Below are 16015 nucleotides of genomic sequence, written 5' to 3'. Positions count from 1 at the left end.
TTTTATTTTAATTGCTAAATTTAAGTATTTTGCGAAATTTTTGTCATTTTAATGTAACTATTGTTTGGTAACTTATTCTTTTTTTAACTCCAAAAAGCTTTAAATTTTAAATTTTAAAGAGGCCTATGTTATGGTAAGTCTCTCCCAAAACTTCCTTTTCACAAGAACTCAAACACATTTTCTTCAGCAAAATTTCAATAGTAAAATTTATTGCTAACAGGCTAGCTGGGCTACAAAATTTTAAATTTATCTCCAAAGAGTGTAGAAATGTTCCTAAAGTCAAGTAAGTCTGATAACTAAAAGTCGAGTCCAACGGGAATCATGTATCACAAATTTAAAGAACTCTTTAATTATATTCTAGCTTTTTATATAATTTCGGAACGTAATCATCCCATTGAGCTAAGAAAAAATTCCCGGCAATTGGGACTCCTAAACTATATTTTCTCGAAAACTTCCGTATTTCAAATTGCACTCGATCTTTAGTGGATGTATTAGATATTTTTTCCTCGTCACACATCAACTCTGCAGGTTGCTTATAAACTAGGAAAACGTATCGATGCAATCCCGTATCTATGGGTGGTCCTGCACCTATATATTCAGCAATCGTGTTTCCTTTACTGATATCAGTTCCTGGGATGTTGACGACTAGCCAATGTAACCATTCTCGATAGACAGGCTTGCTGCGGCTAGGAGCGTCAGGGTCTACCATGCAAATTGCATGAAAATCCTCTTCTTTGGATGGAAAAGAAACGGTTGTAGGAAGATCCTTCACGTCTGTTGGAGTCAATTCTTCACCTAATTCAAAAGATTTGTCTCCATATTTAATTTTTACTATTTCTGAAGGAGCCTGGTCGATGACGTCAGGGACGATTCCAAACTTTTTCATGGCTGTATGCCTCGTAAAACAGCGAGTGGATGGTATTACGACCAATGCAGCTTTCTTCAAACTGAGATTTTTATTCAATCTCCAAGACAGCAATAAAGATTTTTGTACAATTGCGGGAAGCATGAAGAGCCGGGAAAAAAATTTTTTTTTTTTTTTTTTTTGAATAAACAAATATTCGAGTTACATATTTAGCTCATGTCAAAAGAGTTGGACGATAAGTTTTCGTTTCGCTTCAAAAAATGTGCAACATAAGAAGGTTGAGGCAGGTTGAGTAGTTAATATTAGGTCTTATTTTTGAATCACAATATTTTTGTAACTATTGGAGCCTAAAAATAAAAACAAATTTAATCAGCAACGTAATGCTAGAAACTTAAAATTAATAACAAATATACAAGTTTTGGCATTATTTTTTTTACAAACCAAGTCACGCGGTTTGTGGACATGTGGAGCTATAAAATGCAACAGAGTAAGGAAATTTAGAAGAGAAGACACGTCTGTGGCAAAAAGGAGATGAAACTGAACCCCAAGTTATGCAACACCACACTAGATACTATATATACTAGAAGATAGTAAAGCATACTATCTTCACATGTGCCCCTCTCTCCACTATCTCGTTTCTCAAAGCAAGGTTTAAAACACCGGAGTAATAACTCGGCCACAAATCGATCTTTTTTGAATAAGTAGACAGAAGTTGTTTCACCCCCCCTCTCCTTCAAAACAATGACTGCAACTCATGAAATCGATCATTTGACTTTTTATTCCAAATCGAGAATAATCTTTACGCAACGGTAACGGGCAAATTAAAAATGACAAATACTGGAGAAGAAGAAATTTAATTGAATGTATTATCAAAAAAAAATTTTGAAAAAAAAAATAGAACCGACTTCAAAATTGCTCTAAAAAGTGAAAAATAATTTTATTCTTTAAACACCATCGATAATGCTTTTAAACATAATTTTTGAAGTTGGCGCAAAAACAAAACGTAAAATCCAGTGTAACCATGCTTCGTTCATATTTTTTTTCAGAAAAGCATCCAAAGTTACGAACGAAACATTTATATCGTTATTCAAATATGTTGTCATCAATGCATAATTTATGTGATAGTGAAGAAACTGGGCCTGGTTAAATTTATAGTTGTAGTTGAGTTATGACTGTGAATGATTTTATCTATCGTTTTTGCGCCAACTTCAAAAATTATGTTTAAAAGCATTATCGATGGTGTTTAAAGAATAAAATTATTTTTCACTTTTTAGAGCAATTTTGAAGTCGGTTCTATTTTTTTTTTCAAATTTTTTTTATTTCATTCTTTTTAGTGTAAATGTAGATATTTCAGTAAAAGTAAGAAGTTACCTAGTAAGAAGTTCGGCTCTATATCACTGTATTGCTTTAGAAAAGCCTTTATTCAAAATTATCATTACAATTACTATTAATGTTATATGGCACCAAACTTTTATAACAATGAGTTTCATATTGTCGCGTAGATGAAGATAGCGAAGACAATGTGAAAGCAAATGAAGCGAATACTCGTTAGTCTCAACTCGAGATCTTTATTCAGAACCACGAATGAACCCGTTACATCTCCTTACATACAACTTGAGAAAGTGCTGGAACTTTCCAGACTTGGAAAGATACAGAAATTAATAGAACATTCGAGAAAATACGGGACACAGTAGAAACGAAATTTTAGTAAAATTCACTTTGTCCTAGTCGGGATTTGAACCCGGGTCGCTCGAGTGGGAGGCGAGAATTCTACCACTGAGCCACCGTTATCCACGGATGAAAAGTGCGAACTTCAATACAATATCATTTTAATCATTTAATAGGGAAATTGCATAAAATGTACTGTTTTTTGCCTATAACTTTTTTTCTAAAGAACAAATATGGGCAAACAAAGTAATGGGACCTAAGTTGAGCCATCCCCTATCCATTAAAAAAAGAATCATCAAAATCGGTTCACTAGGTGAGACGCTATGAGTGGACAAACAAAAAAAAAAAAAAACATACATACGGTATGAACTGATAACCGCCTCCTTTTTGAAGTCGGTTAAAAAACATGCAATAATTTTTCTGAATTTTTGTTGTTTACAGGACGGCCTTCCGGGTTATCCTAACTCCTACGCTTCCCTTACTGGTTCCCGTTACATTTCTTTGAGTCCCTCTACAACACTGGATTCTGTTTTTCGACCATCTGCATCTTCATTTTACCAGTCATATGTTCCTTGGATGGCAAGACCCTATTTATTCGATGGTAAGTTTTAATTTACTAAAGCAAAATTTACTTTCCTATTAGTGATGTTGCCTCAGAAGAAATGTTCCAGCATAGAGAATTCTCGTTTTTGGAACAAGATAAGTTTCGGAAAGACTGGTCATTGTCGTGTGACAGGTCTTTGCATTCCATTTGGAGTGATAACTCATTGGTTGTTACTGGTTTAATTAATGAAGTCGCACTATGCAAAATTATTTACCTCCAAAAAAAAAAAGAAAAATAGCATTTGAACTCTGTTGACGTGTTGTTGATGGCACGTGACAATCAAAGTTGAACCTGTAGCATCTTGACAACTGGGAAGCAATCCTGTGTTTTCTCTGTTGGGTATCTGCTCCGAAACTATCATCTCAAAATCAACAACAAAATAGCCTATCAACTAAAATAAATAGTTCCGAAATTGTAGATGAATGGAGCGAAGTCTCGTTGAACTAAACAATGAACAAATACATTCAATTTTGAGAGTTACGATCTGCCAATTCATTCCTGCAAATCAGCATTGAGAAATGGCAACCAATTTGACATTAATACCCGCAAAGTGTTTGCCATGTTTAAACTTGACGAGATTATTTTTTATTTTTTTAAAGCACATTTGCGAGATCACTCTTCCTTAGTAGTAAAGAAAAAAGAAAATAAATAATCAAGTTAACGCATTTGCTGTTAGAAATATCTACTACAGTAAGAGTTATAAGAGAAAAATCATTCCTCACACTGAGCAATTAATTCACTAGATCTTGATGGAAAAGTGACCTACAACGTCCCCACAATACGTCTCGAAAAACAGCTTGGCTGCTGATGAATCAAGAAGTAACCAACGTACTTCACATACATTTTTTTGAAAAGTAACCAAAAAACAGCATCTCATTTCAAAATGAAATTGTTAAGGTTCATAAAAATAACTCGAATTAACCAAATTAACAATGCGTTTCAAGACTTCCATCCGATACTGAACTCAACAATGAAATACTCTGTGTCTTTCCAGCTTCGTCAACATTTCATCCCCCCTCCCCATTTTTCAGTTTTAATCATACCTTTTGACATATTAAAGGGGGGAGGGGAGGGAAAATTTGAAATGTCGGAGAAACTGGAGACAAACCAAATAATCATAATGAATTGGTTCTTCTATTTGTTCTTTTGTAAAACAGAGCTTTATTCATTGTTAAATAACTCTTACTGTGGCCTGCACTGGGTTTTTAAATACCTTCTTTTAATCGGTTTAAGAGAGTGATTTCAAAAGAAATGAAAGTACCGGTAGAAATAACGTCACATGTTTTCAGGGGCGGCATTTCAGCATTTCATTTGGGGGGTCGAGTTTCTTAAATAGGTATTACCACAGTGCGGTCCCAAACGCAAATTAGCTAAAGGAAGTGGTCATAAAATCGGTTTAATATGAATAAAAATTAGTGTTTAGAAACTATTAAAAATTTTGATTAACTTTCTAATAAGTTATCATACAAAACATCTCGATACTAAAGTTTTTATACCTTTTGGAAAAGTTTTAATGTATGATTTTTGAAATTCGGAAGAACAGGGAATCGTGTTACTAATCAGTGCCCAGTGTCGTGCTGTTTTGCCAGTACAGCTAAATAGAAAAGATGGTGAAAAAGCTCATGCCTTTTAGCACATATGACTTCGCTTGAACTTTTTGCCCATTATGCTTCGAAAATAATTCTCTAACCTCCTGAGAGATAAAAAAAAATCTTTCTCCACTGGCTGAGCTGATAGGAATAGTTAAAAAATAATTGAAGTAACAAAATTATTTATTAAAACATTTTTTACATCTAGCTCTTCAAAACCACCCAGGCAACTTCAAAAATTGTAAGGGGCTTAATTTTTCATCATTGAATAATCTAGTCTCATCGGCGCTCTCAGCTTCAAGGAGATGTCATCTGCCTCCAGCTCTGTTATTTACTACTCCAGAATGATGAGTCCATAACAAGGACCAAACTGCAGTCTCTGGATGTGATAACCGGTCTGTCGGTATAGTGCTTGTAATTTTTCTTGCCTTATGTTAAAATTGAATACTCATAATTGAAAAAAAAAAATTTTCGTCTTCAAAATCCAATCCAGATAATATAGAGTCAACCATACAGAAAAATAATTATCATCAAATCTTGTGTTAATTTCATTCGAAACATAATCTACTACTTCATACAAAATATTAAAAAATCATTGTTTGGCTTGACATCATCATGTGGATTTTTTTTCTTTTTTTTCACCTTTTTAAAATTGGCTCGGAGGAAGAATTTTTTTGAAAAGTTTCACGCTTAGTTGAAATATATATCTATATGTAAAATCTTATTTTCAGTTTCAATTGTCGATTGAAGTATGGTAGTATGGTGCACAGATCAATTGCTAGATTGAACTGTGACTTAAATAGTCCGAAAATTAAGGGTAGCGGATTGAAGATGTTTTGATAGAGTAAAACATTTTTCAAAAACTTTCCTCAATACAAAGAAATTGAATAAAAATTCTAACGTAGTCATATATGCTAAAGGGCATGAGCTTTTTCACCAATGAAACAATTGTTTTGCAATAATTCTTCCGGTCGTCAAATCGCTGCTTTGAAGTTATAGAGAAATGTATTTATGGTTTTCACTCTTGAAGACCAACTTGTGTCACTCCGAGATTGCATAATTATAGAGCCCCAAAAAAGGTATTTGTTGATATGTTTTTTTTAATTCAATAATCACATGCATTTTTAATAAGGTTCTATGAAAACATATAATGCATTGAGCAGCTGAAACGTGTTTCTAGCAGAAGAAAGCGATGAACGCTCATTAAATAAATATACACTTAAAAAATGAGCGTAAAAGTGATTGTAAAATATCAAAGAATTTTCTTCTGAAAATCATGCAGCAACACCACTTTGCACGAGCCTCTCATATTGGACATACCATCGTTACACTGGGCACACAAGTATGAAATATTTAGCCTATTTGAAGAAATGTCTTCTTTAGTTAAAATTAACAATGATTCTCTATCAATTTTTTATGTTCAGAAAAGGCCCGGAAAATATTTCATGAATTTCTAAGTCATCATCCGAATAACGAAAAACACTTTTTCTAGTCAAGGAATGTGTCGAGTTTCATCAAATAGCTACTGAGAACCAGCGAGACTCTTTTTTAATGAACATGGATTTCCGACTTACATACATTGAGATCACATATTTTCTATCATTCTGCTCAAAAGATTTGGGGGTCCAACCGCCCCCTCTTGACCCCCCTATTTGCCGCCCCTGCATGTTTTTACAATCAAACGAAGTGTGGCACTCACTTCAGTACAAAAAAAAAAAAAAAAAAAACGCCGACAGGATTTATACCTGCGTTCTCCACTTACTTAGTGGTATTTCAAACTACTATACGATGGATCATGTTCAGCACTAAGACTATTCGTTTTATGTTAGTTTCAATGTATTATAATTCGATGCATTAACAAAAATAAGATTAAATTGGATGAGACGTATGGGTGCATTAACAAAAAAAAAAAAAGTGAATTTTCATTCAGACGACAAAATGAAATTTTGAACTTAAAAGTTTCTTTTCTTATATACTTTTGTTAAACATTTTAGAAGTACAGTAAAATGAAATGTGATAAATGAAAGTTTTCTCTCGAAATTTGTTTTTCAGGAAACAGGCAGAAAAGCAATACAAAATATACTTTCCTAATATTTCACTATAATTCAAAAATGCTTTAAAAAATCAGCACTTTTAAGCAATTCTGCGGGGGTTCCCCCAATTTCACCAACACGAAATTTCCTTCCTCCCTGTTTCTCAGTTTCAATAATAGTTTTTAATATTTTTAAGGGGGGACGAAATTTTAAATGTCGGTGAACCTAGGAATAAACCGTTCTGCGGAGGCAGATTTGAACCTCTTTTGGAGTAAAGGAGTTTGAGTTGGTCATTTCCCCTTCGTGTCTACAGATCTGCCATGTTGTGGAGTCGGATTCGTAGTCGTGGATTCAGGATCGGGTTGATTATGGAGCAAAGGAGTCGTAGACGAGAATCAGAGTCGGCGGATTTAAAACTCCAAGAATAGGAGTCGGACATTTTCCCACTGACACCGTAGCACTCATCTTTTTAAACTATCTATAATTGGATCCGAAGCACATTGTATCTGATTTAATGACTGTTCAACTGCTCTATTTAAATGTAGAATATTTTAGAACGCGAAAGCATCGTAGGACATTTTTGCCAACTTCACATTTATTGAATTCAAAAAATTACTTATGACGATAAAAAGTTTCCGTTGCATCTCGCCATCAGAATTTTAACTTAGGATCCAAGTTATTCAATATTTCTAATTTTAAAAGGCACTTGAATATTTGGATATTTGCTTTACATTAGTTGTAAAATAGTTTCAACTTACACAGGGCGTAACGTCCGTTGCATGTTGAAATCACATTCTCATGCTATCGAAAAAACTCGTTCAAACTGAAATTAGATTTCATCATTATTTTTATTGTATTACTAGTGGTACCCGCACGGCTTTGCCCGTAATAGAAAAATTAAAAGATCTTTTGGCTCGCCTATATTTACAAATAATGTGAGGTGAATTTTCTCGCTACTTGGCTTGTGCCCATGTTACGGTTCCACGTTATGATAATTTCGTATCTCGCCAATTGGCTTGTGCCCATGTTACGGTTCCACGTTATAATTTCGTAATTTACTCGTCCATCTTATGATATTTTTGTTCTTAAAATTGGAATAGAAAAAAAACCACATCGAATTTTCGAAAAATCGCTTCGAGTTGCACACCCCATGCTACAAACTAACTTTGTGCCAAATTTCATGAAAATCGGCCGAACGGTCTGGGCGCTATGCGCGTCACAGAGATCCAGACATCCAGACATCCTCCGGACAGAGAGACTTTCAGCTTTATTATTAGTAAAGATTAAATGCCGTTACTTTAAGGATTTTCCATATTTAGAATCAAATTTTTTCATTTTGTTAAGTTTATTTTAATTTGTTTATTATTTCTCTATTTATCCAGATAATTTCTCTTATTCGGTATTTCTCCTTATTCTCTTATTTCTCATATTAAAAGTACAAGATCTGATTCAGGTTGATCTACCCTCATCCAGTTTCCTAATACGTTGTACATATAAACATAGATAAAAATATTACAAACGAGATGGCACAGAGTTGTCAAGAGAAAACGGTTCAAGCATAATGTTGCTGCAATTTGAAGTTTCGGTAATGGTGTCGTTTCCAAAATTTTAAAAGTATTTTGTTCTGAAAGAACATGTTTAAAAACATAGTATATAACCATTTTTTAAATAATTTGTTTAAATTTAATATTTTAAAAAAATTACTTAAATCGGTGCGCCTTCATTGTTTACATTTTTTGCCGATGACATCACAAATGATGAAATGCCATTCTGTGTTGTCATTCACAGAGCAAAATATTTAATTGGCATCTTTATTCACGTGTATTGGCAACGATATGGTTGATAGCGTAGAGCGCAATTTTAATTCGCTTCTTCATTATCATAACGTGGAAACGTGGTACAAAATGTGCTAAAGAGCATCATTTGTGACGTCATCAAGACCACGCCTTGTTTGCAAAATCGGACATGTTAAAAAATTAATTAAAAAATAACTGTTGGGAAAATGAAAAAAAAATTCTGGGTCCATGCTTTTTTTTTTTTTTTTTTTGCTTATTCTATCAATTTCAGTGACTAAAAGTACTACTTTTGACTGAAGGAAACAACAACATTGAGTAATTCTACGGATTTTCTGCGAGCATCTTCCAATAAAAGAAGTAATTTTGCGGAATTCTTGAAGAATTTTGTACAAGCACCACATATTTTTTCCAGTGAAAACGTCGAGTTTTGAGTTAATTAACCGTCATTTGCGGGAATTCAAATCATCTTCTAATATAAAAAAAATCTGCAGAAAATTTGCATATTCGTGCAAAATGTAAAGACACTTGCAGAAAATCTGTAGAATCACTCAATTTTTGAAACTTTAAATCGGAACAACCCCATTATTGAACCACTTTTGCTTAGACCAGTGATTCTCATCCTGTGGTCAACGAGCAATTTTTTACCGCAGACAGGTAGGGAAATTTATCTATACAGGCTGAGTTTGATAGAATCTGCCATATGAAAGGGGGTGATAAAAGAGCCCAAGTAGAGCATAGAACCTCCATTATCGTGTGCAATCCTTAACCGCAACCGAGTTATGGTAGATATAAGGAAAATGAGTTTAAAAAAATCTGAGAAAACGACCGATTTCTGAGATTCCTGTAGGACCAACACAAAAATAAGTATATTTTGGAAAGAACAGAATAAATCCTACAAAATGGCTCTTTTCTCATCAAGATAGTCGCATTTTACAGCGAGCTACAAGACTTGAAACATTGGACACACTCAGAATTGAAATGGTGCCAAAGTTTTCAATCGACATTTTCAAATACCACTAAATGAGCTACGATTGAGCAAATCTACCAAAAACTGACCCATTTCACTAGCTTTCAGATGATACAACAACAAATCGTGTTAGTCTTTAAGTTCAGCAGAAATTCAGTCTTTTGTTTGAATGAGAGAAAAAATCAGCATTCGTTGAAAAAGGAAAACCACCGAAGAGTCGCACTTCTCTGTTTTAAATTTTCTGTTTCACTGAAGCATGTTGCTTTTTTTTTACGAAAATGATATTTTTATATCAAAATAATAGTTTTAACACTTTATTAATTGAAAAAACACAAGAAATAACAATTAGTAGAAATAAAGAAAGCATTACTTTCCCGTGCTTTTCACGAAGGAAAAATCAATAATAAAAAAAGTTACTCTAACATCACACACAATGAATGCATTTAATCAAGCTTCAAAATTTACAATCGATGCTGAAATTGGTAACCACCACACCTATACATGCCCTTGCCTTTTTACGAACGGAAATCCGCGTTGCTCTAAGTGAAATTTCATTTCTTAGTTCCACTAGTGTTCCATCAAGCCGGTTGCTCAATTCCTGAAAACTGGCTACTTTTGCTTTGTAAACTTCTAGTTTTAAGAATCCCCAAACAAAGAAGTTCACTGGAGTCAGGTCTGGTGGTCTAGGGGGCCAAGGAATGAGGCCCGTACGACCAATAAATTGGGGATACTGTTCAGTAAGAAAATCCCGAACGGCATTTGAAGAATGTGTAGGGACTGCATCGTGTTGGAAAACTATTTCTGCTTTTTCTGGAACAGGAATAGCATCAAGTAAGCCAGTCAAATAATATTCAATGAACTCTAAATATGTTTCCTGTTAGGCTACTTCGAAACACATACGGACCAATTAAATAATCTCCAATTACGCCAAACCAAACAGTTAAGCTGAATTGAGTTTGGAACGATGAGCTTCGAGTTAAAAAAGGATTATGTACAGCATATTAACGCTGGCGAATTTATGATGCAACGTGAACAACGTCAGTTCTAGTGAACAACGACTCATCTGTCCACAGTATGTTTCTTAGGAAATGGTGTTCTTCAATGTCTCCGGATAAGTAGCCATCTACATCTTACCCGCTTTTCTAAAACTGAATTGCGCAATTCTTGTACTAGTGTAAAATGGTAAGGGTGATACTTGCTTTGGTGCATTGTTTTCATAACTTTACTTTGTGAAAGTCCACCTTCTCTAGCTATCGCGCATGAACTCATACTTGGGTTTTCCACTACTCGGTCCAGCATATACTCCTCAACATCGGCAGAACCGTGACCCCAGCCCGCTTCCTGGTTCGTTTTTCACCACGATTGTAACCTTGCTCACTTTTAAATGCCGTTCGGAATTTTTCTGACTGAACAGTATCCCCAATGGATTGGTCGTAGAGGTCCCATTCCTTAGCCACCTAAATCGCCAGACCTTACGCCAGCCAGACCTGACGCCAGTGGATTTCTTTGAGGATTCTTAAAACAAGAAGTATGCAAAGCAGAAGTGGCCAGTTTGCAGGAATTGCGCAACTGTCTGGATGGAGCAGTAGTAAAACAAAGAAATGAAATATCGCTTACAGCAAGTTTTTTCCGTTTGCAAAAAGGCAAGGGCATGTACCAGGTGTTGCTGCGATCAATGTCAGCATCTATTGTAAATTTTGAAGATTGATTAAATGATGTTAGTGTAACTTCTTAATTATTGACTAGTTTTTACCCGCGGCTTCGCTCACGTCGATGTAGTTTTTTTCAATCGGTTCAAGTTAATGGTCAACACAGGGAAAGGTCAAATAGTTAGCAAAAAATGGTTTCTTCCCAGTTTCGCCGACATTTAAAATGGCCTCCCCTCATTAATATATCAAAAGATATGATAAAAACTGAAAATCAACGGAGGGGGGGGGGGAATGAAATGTCGGCAAAACTGGGAAGACACCCAAAAAATCACACTACATAAATCAGGAAAACGTTCTGGAGTTGTAAAGAAGTTAGTTTGGGTACATTTTTCGAATTATAGACTATGTTACTCAGTAAGAAAGCACCTTTCATATAGTGAAGGAATTTTTCAAATAGGTGCAGTGGTCCCAGAGATTACCTCGAACATATAAACACACAAAAATCCGCCCTCTCTCTTTATAATATTAGTATAGATTTTTCCTTTGTATAATTCACATTAAAGTAGTGCTTTTTTTATTTATACTTTTGATATCTCATGTGTTTTCCCAAATGTTAAAACTATTATTTTGATATAAAAATATTACTTCCTTAAAAGAAGAAAGCAAAATGCTTACGTGAAACAGAAAATTAAAACAGAGAAGTGTGACTCTTCGCCGATTTTCCATTTTCAACGAATGCAGATTTTTACACTGCTTCAAACAAAAGCCTGAATTTCTGCTTAACTTGAAGCCTAATATAAGTTGTTCTTGTATCATCTAAAAGTTAGTGAAATGGGTCAGTTTTTGGTAGATTTGCCCGATTGTAGCTCATACGGTTGTCTTTGAAAATGTCGATTGAAAACTTTGACACCATTTCTATTCTGAGTGTGTCCAATGTTTCAAGTCTTGTAGCTCGCTGTAAAATGCGACTATCTTGATGCAAAAAGTGCCATTTTGTAGGGTTTAGTCTGCTCTTCTCAAACATGTACTTATTTTGTGTGTAGGTCTCACAGGAATTTCAGAAATCGGTCGCTTTCTCAGAATTTTGGTTTTTTTTTCCTCGTTTTCCTTGTATCTACCACATCTCGGTTACGGTTAAGGATTGGACACAATAATGGGTGTTTCTATGCTCCGCTCGGGCTCTTCTATTACCCCCTTTCGTATGGCAGATTCGATCTAACTCACCCTGTATAATTTAATAGTTGTAAATTAATTTATTAAAGAAATCTTTTGGACACATCTCATTTCACCTAATATGATTGGAGTGAAAATATTATTTATATCGAATGTTTTCCGCTTAGGATTCGGAGGATGCCATATGGTCATTGTAGTGAAAAAGTTTAAAAACACAGGCTTAGGCAACTCAATACCATTGTTTACATGCAATGTCCTGAATTAGGGACAAAGCTGCAGTCTTTGGATGGCATAACCGGTTTGTCGGTATATTACATGTAGTTATGCCTTTGCCCAGGACTATGAACGGTAACTTACCGCTTAAAATCCTACATCATCGCGTTTGTAATAGTTTTAAACATGTTTTGATATGTAACTTGAATAAACTCGATGAGGGTAGGTCAGCCTAAGTAGCACAGTAACATTATTTTAACTTTTCATTAATTCTTGTTTTAGATTTCCGTGGTGTTACAAACACTCCTTTAGGCAAACACCGTCGAAACAGAACCGCCTTTTCCCAGCAACAGTTGGCAGCTTTAGAGCAAACTTTCTCAAAAACACAGTATCCTGACTTGGAAAACCGTGAAAACCTGGCACGGAAGACCGGACTTCCTGAGCCAAAAATACAGGTAAGATTCTTCCAAGATACAATGGAAATTGAAACTAAAATGAAAAAAAAATACTCTTTTTCGGGGCTTAATTTTCATGGGAGTCCACGGAAACTGAGGTCCTGTACTTCTTTTCAATTTCTTGACAGATTAGACGAAGTTGAAACCTGTTTATGAAGGTACAAATAAATTCTGAGGACTTCAGAGCTCCGGCACTCTTATTGCTAGAAAGTAAGCCCTGGTCTTTCTTGCAGTCATGAAGCTTTATAGACGCGACACTTATCTCCTAAGTACAAGAAATTACTACAGACATGGCGTGTGGCAAAGGATCATGAGAGATAGAAAGCAGTTCTATGATTGGTCATAGCTTAGAACAGTTTATTTTTGTTTGCTCGCTGAAATGAAATAAGTTCTTTTTGAAAAAAAAAATTTGTTATTTTCTCTATCTTATTGTTATTTTATGGAGAAAATTCTTCTTATCTTACCATCTTACTACTATTATATATATGCAAAAGTTTGTCTGTATGGATGTATGGATGGATGGATGTTTGTTACTCTTTCACGCAAAAACTACTGAATGGTTTTGATGAAACTTTATAGTAAGTACAGTACAGCTTATGCATCAGACTAACACATAGGGTAGTTTTCATCCCGTTATGGGGACAAACCCCCACAGGGGGTGATAAAACACAATTTTCGTATAAGTTCTCAAAAATGGGGATGAAAAAATACTTGCTCATATATTAACATTATATGTCTATCGAAAGCTCTGATTTTTCTGCTGAAGATGGCACCTGTTCGAAATTTCTAAGTAGAATAAAAAACGAATTATGAGCTTTTTAGTTCCACGTTTGAAGGCTTTCCTCAACCCAATACAGTATTTAGTGTATCATCTAAACTCCTTGTCAAGAGCGACAATTGTTATATTGTTGACCAGCTTTTGCCCGCGGCTTCGCTCACGTTGATGTAGTTTTTTTTTTCAATTGATTCAAGTTAATGGACATTACAGGCAAAGGTCAAATAGTTACCAAAACATCGTTTGTCACTAGTTTCGTCGACATTTCAAATTGCCCCCTTAAATGTACCAAAAGGTATGATTAAAACTGAAAATTAGGGGGAAAGGGAGTAAATGAAATTTTGGCAAAACTAAAAAGAAACCCAAAAACCACAAAAAATAAATCACGAAAACGTTCAAGAGTTGTAAAGAAGTCAGTTTGGGTAATTCCCAAAAAATCCGATTCGAGTGAAGTCAACTATTCTTAAATAAAGTGAAACAGTTCTCTTATAATCTCGATCTCCATCAAATACATAATATCCAGCGCTACACCGGCAATCTAAATTATTGTATAATGTGTAACTTCTTACCGTAGAAATCGTCCCAAAATAGGGTCAACAATGATGCTACCCGAAATGTTTCCAATCATGGCCCCACTGAATACTTAACGGCCGTGGCAATCGCTGAAATTCATGGCAACAAAGAGGGCGCCACTGGCTACCCCTGTTTTTGTTTCCACTTGGCGTGATTGTGAGCGTTGGCGCTTTGGCATCTGTGAATTACGTGATTTCTCGACTTATTATCGGGCATACGTCATTTGACGAAAATTTTAATTTCAAAAGAATGAATGAAGAGAAAAAGTGCTGAATAAACATTGTATTACAAAGGTGAAGAGCATTTCTTATTGTTATTTTAATATCATATCAGAAATTACGTGTAATAAAAATTTTTAACTAAACACAGAAAACATATGACTTTTTATTTAATATTAATGCGTAATTCTTAATATATTTTTTCAAACTTTTTTTTTTTTGAAAGCTTTGCAAATAATTTTCAAATTTTTTATTGTAAATCCCCTGGGGTTTCCTTTTTGGATACAACAGTTCTAAGATTGATGATATATGGCAGGCAGCTCTCATTTCTAATTTTACATGCTCATTTACATGCAAATTTTTTCTGCTCAATAAATTACATACCACGCTCCGCAATCTGTAAATACATTCATTCTTCAAAACTTGAGAGGGTCATTCATTGCCCCTTTTGACCCTGATGGGGATTAGAGGAGGGGGGGGGGTATAGGAATTTACGTTAACAATTGCCATTCTTTTCGCTCGTAATGTAGTGTATATTTTACAACGAACAGAATCTAATTAAAAACGTACGAACAGGCCCGACATTTAAAAATTCGCGGGGGGGGGGGGGCAAAGGTTTTGTGTAGGGGGAAAAAACAACAAAATACGAGCAAAATGCCTAATTTTAGTATGTTTGTAAAATTTAGGGGTGTCATAATTGCCTCCTCCCCACCGTGATATCCCCACTTGACAGGCCTGGTTAGGAATATTCTTTTTCAAATGAAGAAGAACAATAGAAAAGTTAAAAATATCATGGCAATTTAAGAAAATGAACCATTAACATAATTTTAAAAACATTTAAAATCAGAGTGTGACTAATACATGGTTCTACGACGGGTCCGTGGTTCTCGCACCAATATTGTACGGACACCAAAATAATGTCATTTATCTATTTCCCCTTCCATTTTTAGCACATCTCATGTTATAATAACTTTAGTGTAGATTTTAGTAGTATATTAGTGCACAATACGCATAGAGATGCACAAACGCTTAGTGCACAAGAGCTATTTCGAAAAAGTGCAGATTTTTTTTTCTTACAAAAGGAAATTCATAGCATAATCAAAAAATAAATAAAAATAACATGGAGCTAGAAAAAACTTTCATTTTCCCAAAGCTTAGTTTTTAATTAATTTTTTTAATTGTCCGATTTTGAAAATAAGGCGTGTTCTTTATGACGTCACAAATGATGTACTTTGGCGCATCTGTCTACAGCGTTTCTACGTTATGATGATCAAGAAGCGAATTACATATTGCACTCTACGCTTACTATCAATCATATAGTTGCCAACACTTGTGAGTAAAGAAACTAATTGAATATTGTGCTCTGTGAGTGGAATCAGTGAATGGCATTTCATCATTTGTGATGTCATCGGCAGAAGCGTAAACAATGAAAGCGCA

General features: G+C 34.7%; 1 protein-coding gene across 1 annotated transcript; it reads right to left on the bottom strand.

Moving 5' to 3' along the window:
- Positions 1 to 346: 346 nt before the first annotated feature.
- On the bottom strand, positions 347 to 886 carry LOC129220632 (protein D3-like). The gene has a single exon (XM_054855062.1). The coding sequence runs from the start codon at positions 884 to 886 to the stop codon at positions 347 to 349; it is 540 nt and encodes a 179-aa protein (XP_054711037.1).
- Between the last annotated feature and the right edge of the window lie 15129 nt (positions 887 to 16015).

This window comes from Uloborus diversus, chromosome 4, assembly GCF_026930045.1.
Source record: "Uloborus diversus isolate 005 chromosome 4, Udiv.v.3.1, whole genome shotgun sequence".
NCBI classification, from domain to species: domain Eukaryota; kingdom Metazoa; phylum Arthropoda; class Arachnida; order Araneae; family Uloboridae; genus Uloborus; species Uloborus diversus.
The sequence above is the reverse complement of the archived record's forward strand: the minus strand, read 5'-3'. Positions and strand labels throughout refer to the sequence as shown.